The sequence below is a fragment of the Ambystoma mexicanum genome, chromosome 4q (assembly GCF_040938575.1).
Source record: "Ambystoma mexicanum isolate Mex_15411 chromosome 4q, UKY_AmexF1_1, whole genome shotgun sequence".
NCBI classification, from domain to species: Eukaryota; Metazoa; Chordata; class Amphibia; order Caudata; family Ambystomatidae; genus Ambystoma; species Ambystoma mexicanum.
This window is the reverse complement of record NC_090928.1, coordinates 1286688848-1286703612: the sequence shown is the minus strand read 5'-3', so window position 1 is coordinate 1286703612 and position 14765 is coordinate 1286688848. Positions and strand designations below refer to the sequence as shown.

Sequence of the window (14765 nt, the reverse complement as noted above, 5' to 3'; positions counted from 1 at the left end):
AAAATGGCAGAACAGGAAGGAGATATTAGATCTTTGGAGATTGTTTGAGGAAGTACCCCCACCCAAAGCTCCAGCTCCAAATATTGATTTACCCTCCACCACAGACAATCCACTAATGATCCCGCGAGAGGAAAAGGAACAGTTAAGTACAGAACAGCCTGCGGAAGTGGTTATGTTGTACCCAATATTACCTAAACCAGCCCCTGCAACAGGATATAGCGACCCGATTTATGTGCCTCCCCCTTCAACCAGCACGCCACAAAGACCAACTGCACCCCCACCATACGAAAACACTAGAGAGCACACCCAGGGAGGCACACAGAGAGTGGACATAGAGAAGTTAACGAGTGACTTAGAGTCGAGGCTTACAGTGGCACGAGATGAGCTCTCAAGAATAAAAGACATATGTGAACGCACAGCGTGCGCCCCCACACAATCTGGACGCACGTCTAGAGCGTCGAGCGAAAGTAGACAAATTGAGGAAGGATGGAAAAAGGGGGAAATACTGTTCAGAATTGAGGAAGAACCGACCAGGATAATAGAAGTAGGGACAGCAGAAGGAAGCATTGGTGATGTCTCGAGAGAGAGAGGGATCAGAGAGGATTTGTTATGTGATGTCAGAGGAGGGGGGGATGAGAGTGATAGATTGAGCATGGCAGTAGGAGGAGAAGGCGAGGAGCTAGATGGGGCATGTTCACTGGGGACTATAGAGGATGAATGGATAGGACGACTAAGAAATAGGGTGGGGAAGATGGCGTCATTAGAGTCAGCAGTGACTAAGGAAAAGGAAGCTGCAACGGCAAAAGGGAAATTACAACTACCATTACTCCACAGGGGAGGTGGGAGGCCGAACTATATACCGTGGGCTCAGATGGACAAGGCTAACTTAATGAAATTACTACCACAGCTGTCAGGAGGGGCAAGCAAGTGGATATATGCATTTGAAAAACATACCGCGGGTATACCGCTGGCAGTAGGCGATGTGAAAAGCCTACTAGTGTCCTCAGTAGGGGATCAGGCAGACAGAGTGTGGGCTAAAGCGGGTTTTCCAGCTGTAACTTTGGAGTGTGATCGCCATGATGGGGCTTCTTTTAACACCGTGCGAGCAAGGGTGTGGGACGCACTGCGGGAAACTTTCCCAGATACCCCTGATCTGCAGTCAGTAATGCAATGTACCATGAATGATGGGGAGGACGCTATGGATTACATTCTCCGGGTGCAGGAGATGTGGAGAGCGGAAACGGGTACGCCCTGGCACCAATCCACGTCTCTATTTTACTTCATCATTAAAAGAGGGCTCCCAAAGGAAGTGCAAAAGGCACTAGATAAAATAGCAGGTGTTGAGGCAAAAGGCTGGCCGGAGATCCAAAGCATAATAGTACACCATTGTAAAAGGATCAAAGAAAGAGAGAGGGAAGTAGCACAGAAAAGGTTGGCGGACGAGGCGAAGTTGGTGCAATCAAAATTGGTGAAGGTCGCAGCAGCGGTAGCGGGACTCCCACTCATACGGGAGGGAGAGGAAGGAGAGGAGGGGCAAATAGCAATACAAGGAAGAATAGCAGCGAATTGGGCAGGACAAGGGCAACGACAGTGGACAGAGCAGGAGCAGAACGGAGGTCCAACGTGGCAAGAGTGGGCCCCAAGAGGAGGAAGAGGTGGGTACAGGGGGCGAAGAGGAGGACAAGGGTATGGAGGAATGGGAGGAAATGGGTGGCAGGGTCCCAGAGGTCCACAGGGGAGCTGTTGGAATTGTGGGAGATGGGGGCATTACTCAAGGGAATGTAGGAGCAGACAAAACAACGGTTTCCAAGAGATAGAACAGTACGGACACCCCCATCCAGGAAGCCCCTACGGCCTCCCCATGGGACAATACCAGCAACCAGACAATGTAGTACAAAGGAGTAACGCACAACTACACGGACATCAATACCGAACACAAACCAGCCCACAGAATAATGACAATGTGCACTACACGCCTGGTAATACTTTCGCCACAGGAGCTAATGGGGCACCAGCCCCCGCACCTTACAGTGGAGTGTCAGTAGTTTCGGGGAATATTTTCGATCAAGGGGGGGCAATGAGACACCCCGCATAGGACAGCCCACAGAGAGCACTTGCGTGTCCAGTACTGTCTACGACCCACAATGCATCAGAGGAACCATTGATAGGAGCGCAGATAGGAGACAAGCAATTCATATTCATGGTGGATTCGGGAGCGGAGAAATCATGCATTAGAGAGGGCCGGTTCCCGTTATCTAATAGAACGTTAGAGACGCAGGGGTTCTCTGGGGCTGTAATTGAAGTTCCTTACACAGAGGTATTGGATGTGACAGTGGGGGGTAAAACAGTGAAAGCACCCTTACTGTACTATGAAAACTCTCCCATCAACTTACTGGGGAGAGATCTCTTGAGCAAACTAAACATGACCATATCATTCACAGGGAGCGGCATCGTATGTTCAACGCCAGGCATATGCCCCCTCCGTATATTAGCAGTAATACACGGCCACACAACAATAAAAGAGATCAGAGGGGTACCAAGAAATGAGGAGATGTTTGTTGAAGGCATGAGAACATTGGCTCTCATAGTACCAGAACTAAAAAGGGTGGAGTGGAGAATACCAGCAGAATTCCTTTTTCGTCCCATAGCAAGCCCTGACACTGCTCTTGGGGAAGTACTATCATTGGATTTGCATGCAATACATGTATCAGCAAACAGAATATGCGTGATTGGTATTGACATGGAAGGGTGTGAGTGGCGGACAGTATTGTGTACAAATGCAAATATCCCCCTGAGAGAGCTCTCGGACGAGGAGCTATTTTCTGACACTGAGGGAGATGGTGAAGTAGTGATGGAACTGGCAATGCCCTGCGACATCGTAGTTACAGCCAGACAAACTAAAGTTGAACTAATGGCGGTAGTAGGAGCACCGCATACATTTTTTGATGAAGACATGAGTTCAGTACCCGCTAACTTATGGACTAATGGCCCCCACGATGTAGGGTTGCTACATGAAGTTCAGCCTGTGGTGATAAAAGTAAAACAAGGAGCAATACTACCCCGGGTGAAACAATATCCACTGTCGCGAGAAGCAGAAGAAGGGATCAGAGAGACAATAGAAGCACTGCTAGCACAGGGTATAATAGTGCCCTCAAACTCCCCATGCAACACATGCATTTACCCAATCAAAAAAGCGAAGGGGGGTTCATGGAGGATGATACAAGATTTACGCCCATTGAACGATGTGGTAATGAAGGAGTTCCCTTTAGTCCCGAACCCGGCGACAATACTGTGCAACATTCCAAAAATAGCATCACACTTCACAGTAATTGACTTAAAAAATGCATTCTTTTCGATTCCCTTGGCAGAAGAGAGCAGGTACTTGACAGCATTTACATTGGGAGGAAGGAGGTTCGAACACTGCAGACTACCACAAGGATATTGCGAGAGCCCAAGCATATTTAACAGGGTACTACATGAAGATCTGGGGAATTTGTCTGTAGAAAGCACAGTGATTCAGTACGTTGATGATTTATTGGTTTGTGCACAGGCTGAGGAAGAATGCAGACAGGACTCGATAACACTCTTGACATTATTGGCAAATAAGGGGTACAAGGTGGACAAGGGGAAGTTACAATACTGTCTGACGGAGGTCCTATACTTGGGTCAGTTGATATCAAAGGATGGCAAGCGAATTATACCAGACAGGGCACAGGCGATTAGAACAATTGGGGAGCCCAAAACAGTAAAAGAGATGCAGAAATTTCTGGGTATGTGTAACTATTGCCGAGCATGGATATTGGACTATGCGGCGTACACAAGGCCCCTGCTACAGGCACTGAAAGAAGCACAACAAGAACACAAACACATAGAATGGACAGAGGTGACGAACACAGCATTTAACTCACTAAAAGAGCTGATATCAAGCGCTCCAGTACTAGCAAACCCAGATTATGGGCGCGAGTTCTTCTTATTTTCACACTGCAAAGGAACATTGATGACAGCAGTACTGACACAGAAAACATCCTTAGGGCACAAACCACTAGCTTACTACAGCGGCACCCTAGACGCAGTAATGCAAGGTCATTTCGCGTGCGAGCAATCCCTAGCTGCAGCCGCGTTCGCAATTGAAAAAAGTGCCACGATAGTAATGGGCTGCCCGGTGACACTGTTCGTGGAACACTCACTTTTTGCAATATTAGAGCGAACAAAGAGCACATTGACAACACAACGCGCCACAGCATATGAGATAATACTGTCCAGCGCTAACATCCATATAGTAAGATGTAAAACAGTGAACCCAGCCACATTCATCACAGAGGCATGCACCATAGAGGACATGCAAAACCACAACTGCGCCACGTACACAGGTGACGAAAGTAAGGATCAAGTGATTTTTGAAAATGCCCTGACCGAGGGTGAGGTGTATTTTGTGGACGGGTCAGCATCAATAGACATGGAGACAGGAGAAAAGCATGTGGGTATGGCAGTGGTACGATTAGAGGAAGATGAATATGAGATACTAGTACAACACCGCCTCCCATCACACTATTCAGCGCAAGCAGCAGAACTAATAGCGCTAATAGAAGCATTGCATGCCGCCAAGGGGTGCGCAGTGACCATATATACAGACTCAGCATACATGACAACAACAGTTCACGGCGGGTTGGCCCGGTGGGGGCGGAGAGGGTTCCGACGAGCAGACGGAACGCCAGTCCAGCATGCAGAATTATTGAAAGAACTGATTGAGGCCCTGCAAGACCCCACGGCAGTGGCCATCGTAAAATGTCAAGCTCATACCACCAATACAGATTTTGTATCTTTGGGGAACGCGGCAGCAGACGCCGCTGCCAAAGCAGCTTCATATCTACAAAAAGGTGAAATAGGAGAGTACATGTTGCACCACACAGCAAGCCAAGAAGTCCCCACAGGATACAACATGATGTCCACACAGGAGATAATAGAGCTGCAAGAGGGAGCTAGTGCAGAGGAAAAATTGCTGTGGACTAAGAGAGGATGCAGCAAATCACCGACTGATTTATTGTGGCGACAAGAGAGTTCAGGAAAAGTGGTAATGCCAATCACGCTGTTAGAAATAGCATTTCAACAACTACACTTTCCTGCACACAACACAAAGAAACACATAATGGCAGAGATACAAGAAGATTGGTTTACACCTTGCCTCCAGGAACACGTCACAAGGTTAGCTCTAGAATGCACGACATGTCAAATTTACAACTCAGGTATGACATTGCGTACACTAAGGGGTACGATACCAAAACCAAGTGGCCCATTCAGAGAGCTCCACATTGATTATGTAGACATGGGAGAAAGGTGTAACGGGGCTCGATACATGATTGTGGTTGTATGTCCATTTTCGAGGTGGGTGGAGGCAGGCCCTTGTGCCCGCCCTGACGCGAAGGGCGCCGCGAAGTTCCTAGTGCGGGAAGTGTTTCCGCGCTGGGGAATTTGCGACGTTATTCGCTCAGATAACGGGACGCATTTTGTTAATGAACTCTTTAAAGAAGTGACTACATTATTGGGAATAAAGCACAAATTATGTTCGATTTATCATCCTCAAAGTAATGGCGTCGTAGAAAAGATAAACGGCCTGTTAAAAAGCAGATTATCAAAACTTTGTTTTTCCCTTAAAAAGACTTGGATGTACTGCCTGCCTTTGGCCTTGTTTGAGCTACGAAACCAGCCAAGTAAGGATCACCATTTGTCCCCGCACGAGATCGTCACGGGAAGAAGAATGCACACAGCGCATTCGCCTCTCCGTGAGCGTTCTGATGCACACAGAAGCGCAGCCATATTGGGGGAGGAGTTCACAGAATACCTGCGAAAATTGACACGGGCAGCGCGCGTAATTTCAAAGCAACTAGCCCCCCCCTCGACAAGAGAGGAGGGGAACGCGACTGAACCAAACGGTTTGCCTGAAAAACCACTACAGCTAATGCCTGGGGACCTTATATATGTTAGAAGTTTTGTGCGGAGGTGGAACGCACCACGCTTCCATGGCCCCTATGAGGTAGTGTTTTGCACGCCTACAGCAGTAAAGGTTAAGGGCCTGCGATATTGGGTGCATTTGACAGATGTACGTAAAGCTTACAGCGCTGCGGAGAGTGAGGTGCAGGATGAGGCACAGGCAACAGCGGACGATGAAGTTGTGCGGAATGAATGATTTGAATTTTGTGTGCTTCATGAGATGAACAGTGAACACAATTAGCGCGCAACAAATGTCCTGGACTAAAACATGTACACATGTATATGTAAATTTTCTTTTTACAATTTTTGAAAGTTTTGCGTGGGGTTCTTTTTTTTCCTTCCTGTACTATTTAAGATGTTTTTTATTATTGTTGTTTTTAAAAATGTCATGTTTTTTTTTATTATTTATATATATATATAGTAAGTTACGAATAATATTGACTGAAAGCTACCTTGTCTGTCAACAAACCCCCTTCCTCACCCAACCCTATATTTTATCACCGAAACGTTACAATGTGGAAATGCTTACATGTTTGTATTTAATGAACTTTTGTGTCTCAAACAGGATTTATCATGGCATCGAATGGGCAGCCTGCAACTAATAGATATGTTAGATTTAGAGAAATGTTAGTGGCTAGATTAACATATTCATTTGAATGTGGTTTATCAATGTGTGCTATCGTGTTCTTCATCTCAATGTTTTGTCTGGTGTTACACTGGATTATAGCGTTCATCTCTACCGAGATGAACGAGGGGGGAGGGGGGAACAACACCACCCTTGCTCCTGGAACGAAAACAATTCCGACTGTAGGTATCAAAGAAGGTGATTTCTTGATCTGGGATGGATCACACTTTGTGTGGGGATACTATACTACACCACCCACTGCTGTCCTCTCACAATGGAGAACCAAAAATGTAGATAATGACACAATGTCCCAACCTGGAACATACAACAACCACACGATCCCTCCCGCCCCAATTTCAAACAACGATCTCTTGTTTATTAATGAGGATGGAAAAGTGATTATGATGACAGAACACACGTCCCTATATGAAGAATTAGAAAAGGGGGGTGGGAGGGAGGAAGGGGGGCCTGGTTCTTCACCTCCTATAACGAGAAGGTACAGAAGAAGGGAGAAAAGTAGGCGGAGAAGAGAGACTGGTGGAAAAGGGTATGATGAGTATTATGGGCTAGGGTTAGACAAAATGGAAGACCCACGACACCCTCACCAAGCAAATAAATGGTATGCAGATATGAGCACAACAGCTAAACAAACAACCAATGAGAGCTGTTATGTCTGCTCACTTATCCCCCATGCATCAGGCACACCTAAAGTATTGTTGCCACGAGAATTGCCCATTGTGGATGCCCAATGTCTCCTTCATCTCACGCTGTGTAGAATAAAGAACACTTTCCAAGCACACGATGTCTCTTTCAGAATGGTACAGAACAACAAAACGTGCTATTCGCAAGCGTCTGGAGTGATCTGCCTTAAAGAACCTTTCTTTGCAATACAAGGGACACTGTTTTCCGAAAGCAAATGGAAAGACGAAGAAGTGCTGTGCAAGGCAGAAGCACTGAAGGGTGTTCAACCGGAAAAGTTGCGGTGGATGGAAAGAACGTGCTTGCCAATATGGAAAGAACACATCCCTAAATTAACATGGGTAACAGCGATGGAAAAACCCTTTAAGCTACAAAGTGAAATACAAAACAAACTATGTTTCAAGGGAGAAGGAAAAATGGCAATAGGAACGAACAAGAACTGTAACAAAACTCTCACCATCCCAGATATGAAAAAAGGAACAGCAGCACTAATGGACACCTACTGGGTATGCGGGAACAAGGCGTACCTGCACCTTCCCCAATCATGGAGTGGTAGCTGCTCAATGGCCACTTTGCATTCAACACTAATGGTGATTCCTGAAAGCCATATTGACAGAAGTAACACGATGAACGAAGGCTTGAACCAGAATGCAGCGTCTCCAACTACACAAGCGCACCTTTATGTCCTGTCCTCCGGAGGGAAAGGAGAAGAGCTCTCAAGGAACAAGCGAGCCTCGAACTACATATCACAAGCATCATCTGATTTATTGGCACAGATCCCAGACAAGTATCGCCTGTTCAGCTCCGTGGAAACATTCTTTGCTTCACTAGTATCAAGTGTCCAAGCAAGAGCAAATGCAAAATGGCTCCAGATCACACGGTGGGAACTGATCCAGTTGGCCAATGACACTGAAGAAGGGTTCAACATAATAAAGGTGGAACTACGAGCTCTGCGATTAATGACCATGCAAAACAGGTATGTCCTAGACCTGTTAACAGCAATCGATGGAGGTGTTTGCCGAAAAATAGGAAGTGCATGCTGCACGTTCGTACCTTCTGAAGACGCAGAAAATGGGTCCCTGTCCCACGTTATTGAAGCAGTACATAACCTGGGCGAGAAGATGAAAATGGAAGGTGGAGCTGAGGATAGCTCGTGGTTCGACAATATCTTCTCCTGGGTTCCCTCATGGCTTGGAGTGACAATGAAGTTCCTGATACCAATAGTGGTGATCATCCTTGTGATGTTCTGCCTGTGCCAGGTGGGCCTCCGATGTTGTGCTAATGCAGTCCCTAACGGTGCAATGATGATGGTGACAATGGGCAACTCCGGTGGTACAATTAAAGCAACACAAGAAGTACATGTGCAGACAGGAACAGACAACACCCCCAGGTACCAGTTAGTGCCTATGTGCCGTGACAAGTACATAGTAGATAAGCTATGGCACACCACGATTAAAGAACCACGAGACGTAGAACTGGAATGGTATGAGGAGGTCTGGGTAGATCTGGAAGAGACCGGCGACTGTATATATTTGACATGTACACCAGACGAGTATGCTAGGAGAGGTGAGAGCTTAAGGGGGGTGTGCAGAGCATGGATGCCTATAAAAGGAACCCCTGCATGGGATGGTGCAGTGTTAGAAGAACAAGAATGTAGAAGATTAGAAGAGCTAAAGAAATTCGTTACTTTAAGTAACGAAAGGGGGGAAATGTAGGGGAGGAATGGCCACGAGGCCCTCCTCACCTACAGCTCCCTCCCCAGGTGAGGACCATGGCTCGGTGGGAGCACCCTCATGCCACCCGGGCCCAGGTGGAGGGGGGTTCACCCGCCGACGACATTGCCCACACGCACCCTGTCTTTGCATTTACCGAAACTTAAGTTAGGCCTAGACGCCATCGTGCACAGCAAACATGGTGTGAGTTCAGCACACTGTAACGAGGCCCCCACCTTTGGAGGGCCTTTCATGCATCTCTGCCGCCTCAGCAGCCCTGGCAGATCCGCTGCGAGCGCGTTCCCATGAGAAAGTCGGAGATGAGCTAAACCCGAGATGCCAACACGGCAACATTATATTAGTAACAATGTGATATTGCACCCCGTATGACCCAGACCGCAAGGCCGGGGCAACGGGGAAAAAAGCTGAAGCATCACTATCTGAAGAAGGTAGAAAATAGTTCAAGTATTGGTGTTAATGAACTACCTCTGTTTAAAATGTGAACGAACCATAAAAATGTAACGTTATATGATATCCCTCCAGGTCTGGACTAATGCTGCTATAACCACGGAGAAAGATGTTGACCAAACGTGTAACCTCTATTTGTAAAAGTGTTTTTCAATAGTATGTAGAAACTTGAACTCATATATGTTTTGAATCACCCAAAGCGGCGAGCATCAATCTCTGTAGGCCATAACCTAGATATCCCTCGTATAACGTCTAATGTACATACAATACGCACACAATGTAGTGAACATAATGTTAGGTAATGAAAAGGTACTGGAACCGACTGTATTAAAGAAATGTGTAACGAAAATGAAATATATATATATATATATGTGTGTCTGAATAACGTTAAAATGAGGCAGAACAGTATAAAACTTCTGCATTCACTGATCAGCAACGCACGAGGAAAATACCTTTGTGAGTATATGCAAGGTCATTCCCTCTCCCACCCCACCAAGCCTGCCAGATAAAAAAGCTAAGACTTGTGCTGCGCTCCCTCACCTCCCCCAACCAAGCTGGCGTTACTTCAGAGAGTCAGAGGCCCCGGCGCCGCAACCAAGGCCACAGCCCGCCACCTGTGTTATTTACAGCACGGTAATAAACCCACGGATGAACCCACTGATCTACCAGCACCCTCTCATAAATCCCCACGAACCCCCCCAAGAATCCTGACCCCGTGTAAGGACGACCCCCATCATTGGGACAAGACACAGAGACCCATCTATATAATAACTTCTAACGCAGCAGACAGACATGTATCACTCGGCCCAGGTCCCAGAGCCCCGTCCCGTGACCTAAAATACCGGTCAATAAGACTCAGGTAAATCTCACCCCAACCAACAACCACCAGACCTCTCACGAGGTGCATTCCTCATGTGTTGTGTTTATTTTATAAGATAAGCTAGTGAAGCGATTTATTAATGAACGTAAATGTCATTTTCTGAATAACTGTAGTGTGCATGGCCTAGGGCAAATGAGACAGGAAAGGTATTCGTTATTGTCACAGGCTGCCCCAGCACATCAACACCGCATGGATGACCTCAAGCCGGCCTGCCAGGCCCAACCCAACCCACGAGGCTGACCAGTGACGTCGTCCCGTCAAGACCAACCCCGCGCCAGCAACACTTATAGTTAGTCGACACCACCCAATCCCAATTGACTTGTGCCCCCTATAGTGTTTAGGTGTTGATGACGTTTTTTGTATTAGAAATACGCCTGTCTTTGCTATTGTCAGGCAGAGCGCTCTCGTAGGTTGCAGAGTTCTTTGCATGCCTTATCCTTGGATAAACTCCCACTTACGCTCACCCGCACTCTGTCTTGGTCTTATTCCCACTACGGGAGAGTCCCTTATTGTCTCTCATTGCGGGGAGGATCGTGCTGAATTGGGGGCGCTTCCTTTCAGTTCTTCTACAGTGCTCACCAATAAAATCCGAGTTAAGAAATAGAAACAAGTGTCTCTGTGATTCTCACTGTCACTTTTCTAAAATTGTTATTGTTTTGTAATTAGTCATTTGTGCACATTGACTGTGTGTAGTTCCTATTTCTTTTTTTCTAATTGGGAATATTTGCCTATTTCTAGAGTAAAAGTGGTTTGTACGCTACTTTTGTGTAGGGCTGCCTACCACAGTGGATATTTGGCCCATTTGCCATAGGAATTATTTCTGCACTTCACTGAGCATTTCCTGCAGCATTTTGTTAGGTGCCCACCAGGGTTAGGTGTTTGCATATAGTTTCACAGCCATACTGTTGTGGTTGATGCTGCTGCTGCACAAAAGCGAGGAACCGGATAGGCATGTTTTAGTGGCCATTGAGCAATACTAGGGTCCTGTGTGAAAATGTTGGATGTTGAATGCCGGTGGTAAAGATGCAGCCAGTGAAATTATACTCCTCTCACCCCTCTTTTCTACAGTTTTGTTTTTTGCAGAGCTAGTCCCCTAAAAATCCCCACCATACTCCTCCCTTCCTCCAAGCATATAACCTCTTCCTTTTTTACCCACTTGGGCATTGGCTGTTTTTTTAACACTGGTATGAAGACTCTGAATTCAGTGTAGATAGCACATGGAGGTTTTGGGTTATGACTCCCATGATCCACCACAATTGACTGTGCTGGGTAGAGTTGATGGGACTTGTAGTCCTAAAGCACTAGAGATCCAACATTTACCTTTGCCTGCACTACAGGTATGAAGACTCTGAATTCAGTGTAGATAGCACATGGAGGTTTTGGGTTATGACTCCCATGATCCACCACAATTGACTGTGCTGGGTAGAGTTGATGGGACTTGTAGTCCTAAAGCACTAGAGATCCAACATTTACCTTTGCCTGCACTACAGGCAGTGGTGTTTTGAGGTTGTTTGCAACACTACATTTTCAAGGTGGCACAGAAACATTTGTAATTTGTGGTGTTGGTCTCTTGCAGTGTCTCTTCGTTGGATGAAGTTACCTCCAGTGCGTTGCCTGGGGAAGGAGCACGTTCATGAAGTGCCTTACATGAGATATGGACACACAGCTGTCCTTATTGATGACACCATCTACATCTGGGGCGGACGGAACGACACAGAAGGTGCCTGTAATGTGCTTTATGCCTTTGATGTCGGTGAGTGACCACTCTTCATTTCAGAGCTGCAAGTTGTAAGGCAACACCCTGGGGAACTCGAATACCGATGAAATGGTGGTGCAAGAGCATAGCCCCAGTGCAAATGGCAGAGCTCTACGGTCTCCTGCACCACCCGGGACTCCTCTCTTAGCTGCTCTAGTGTTCTTTCTTTACAAACCATGGGCCACAAATGCATTCACTGGGTTATAATCTTGTACAATATAGTTTCTCAACGGTCTGTTTGTAGATGATACTCCTCATTTGACTTTATAAATATTTGTCTTTAAGTGCTTGCACTTCAAGTGGCTTCAGATGTCTAAGAGCCCACAACTCACATGGTTTCAGAAGTCTGTCCTAAGATCTGTCACATATGGCTCCCAAACTACAACGCTCAAATGGTGCAAGGATTTTTATTTCAATTTTCAAGGGTGTCTGACTATGTGCTGTCCCTCTGCTCTCTCGTCTCCATGTGTGCTGCTCCGTCTATAGCCTAGTCATTCCTAATCTTCAAAATGGTCACTAGAGATTGGAATTCCCTACTATCTAACATATCTGACTGCCTACTCATTAGGGCCTAAAGGCAACTGCATAATCTTGCTTACCTCTTCTGGGATCTTCTATCCTAGCCTGGGGTCCCACAAAATGGTAATGTTCGGAACATTAGAATTGGGTGCCTTTCACCTTCCCAGATCTCGCTTGATCTTTTCCGCTCATGCTCTTGACTTCCTCGCCCTGATATTCTCTGGTTCCTTTTCCTCCCTCCCTCTCACCTGTCCCTCCAATGTTCTTCCTTCTACTCCTTTCTTGCTACTTTCTCCACCCTCCTGCTCCTCTTCCCTATGGAAGTACCTACAAGCCCCTTTTATCAAGACCCAAAATCCTGCAGAAAAAAAATAAACCTGTTGAGTCCTCGGCAGTGAGCATTTTCCTTGGATGCCTTTAAAACACCTAATGTGACAGTTGCAAAACCTCTCACGGTGGATGAGAAGTAATTTCAAGGGCCTATAGAAATGCTTCCCGAGCACCCATGCTGGATACAGTGTTGCCAGTTCATGGGTTTCCAGTGGCATAGTTTCACGTGAATAATTCAAACGTGCTAAACTATGGTCTACTGGCAGAGCATTCCCTTCATCTAGATTTGCACATTTACCTAGAACGAGCATTCTCTTCCTATTCTGGGAATCTGGAGAGACAGGCGCAGGGTTTATCAGCTTCAGGTTCGCACGTTGGGAGACTAGGGGAACTCTCTCCTTACTAGGCAGTACTATCAACTAACATGGCAGAACAGAATGAATTCCAAGAATGTGGTCAGGCTAGTTGAAGACTTGGGTCGGCCCACAAAGCCCAAAGTAAGTCCAAGTAAACCCAAGACAGACCATGACATCCCAATGTTGATTCTAGAATAGAGGTGCTCTAGAAAGCCCAACCCAGGTGGAGAGAAAAGGGCTCTATAAAAAAAAAAATCAGAGGCTTGTGTGTTTGTTGGCAAAGCAAGCTGAAGTTTTAAGGTAGTTTGCGAACAAGAATATCTTGGCGTAGATGCTGGAGAGATGGATTATGTTGGAGGAGTAGAGGGGAAAAGGATGTTGTGCAAGGGTTTGGCAGAGGAAAATGAAATTGGGCTAGATGAAGCCATGTTGAAATCAGGAGATGAAGTGGTACAGGATCAGGAACTGACTGGTACTAAAGAGGAGGTGACATTGGGCAGTGACAATGATCTTGTGAGCGAAGTTGGCTTGGCGAAGGGCCTGAAGAAGGAAGACTACCTTGAGGAGGCATTGGGCGGAGAATGTAAGACTGCAGAAGTCTGAAGCAGTCACCAGAAGCGAAGAAGAAAGATGAGTGTTAGTGGGAGTCATCCAGACGGTAAAAGGAACAATAGTGAGCCTCCAGAGGCAGTAACTAACCATTGCGACCAAGACACCTCGAATGTCCCAGTGGGCAAAGGTCGGCTGTAGGCAGGTTAAGAAATCACAAGGAGGAACGGCAGGAGAGCATTGAGAATGCCCACAGAGTGAAGACCCGAAAGAGGAAGAAACAGTTGAGACTAATGAGAGAGACTATAAAGTACTCTATCTCTTCTGTTCCCTCTTTTATCTTTCTCTCCTTTGCTCATATCGTTCATGCTCTTTCACTGTCAAGCTCTGTTTCTCCTGTACATTTAGCAACGTTTTACGGACTAGCAAAGGAGGATCCTTAGAAGTTGGACTTTGGGTCATGTTCCCAGAATCCTGCAATTTGTCAATACAAGAAGGGATTGTGAATCCGAAAAGCTTGTAATGTAAGAAGTCCCCTACCACCCCACCTTGGTTTTTTGAGGCAAACTAGCGACTTTGGTGCCCAAAGCCAAGCAGCCTGGAGAAGCCCAACGAGGATTGGGACTGTCAGCTCAAACCTTGGGCCTAGAACGATCTTAAGACCAAGTAATGTTGGTTTAGCCTTGGTTTATTAGGGGGCTTTGTGTAATCTGGGCCAACTGAAATACAACAGGGGAAACCTCTGAAAAGAAATAATAATGAGAAGAATGATAAAGTTGGGATGGTCTTCTCCTAAAGGAATGCCTCTTCCTACCAAATGGGTGGTTGGGCTTTCGGGCTCCCGGTACAAAAGTCTGAGTCTATACAGTTTCTGGGAAGGTTG

The 14765-nt window shown here is 46.4% G+C and overlaps 1 protein-coding gene across 7 annotated transcripts in view; it reads left to right on the top strand.

The window, feature by feature from the left end:
* Positions 1-14765, top strand: part of KLHDC3 (kelch domain containing 3) — a 697617-nt gene that overhangs the window by 157744 nt on the left and 525108 nt on the right. For 6 of the 7 annotated variants that reach the window (XM_069608908.1, XM_069608907.1, XM_069608906.1 and 3 more), the window contains exon 4: positions 11949-12125. In XM_069608908.1, the coding sequence (XP_069465009.1) occupies positions 11949-12125 (177 nt within the window). The remainder of the gene's footprint in view (positions 1-11948; positions 12126-14765) is intronic. The other variant, XM_069608910.1, reaches the window with a different exon arrangement.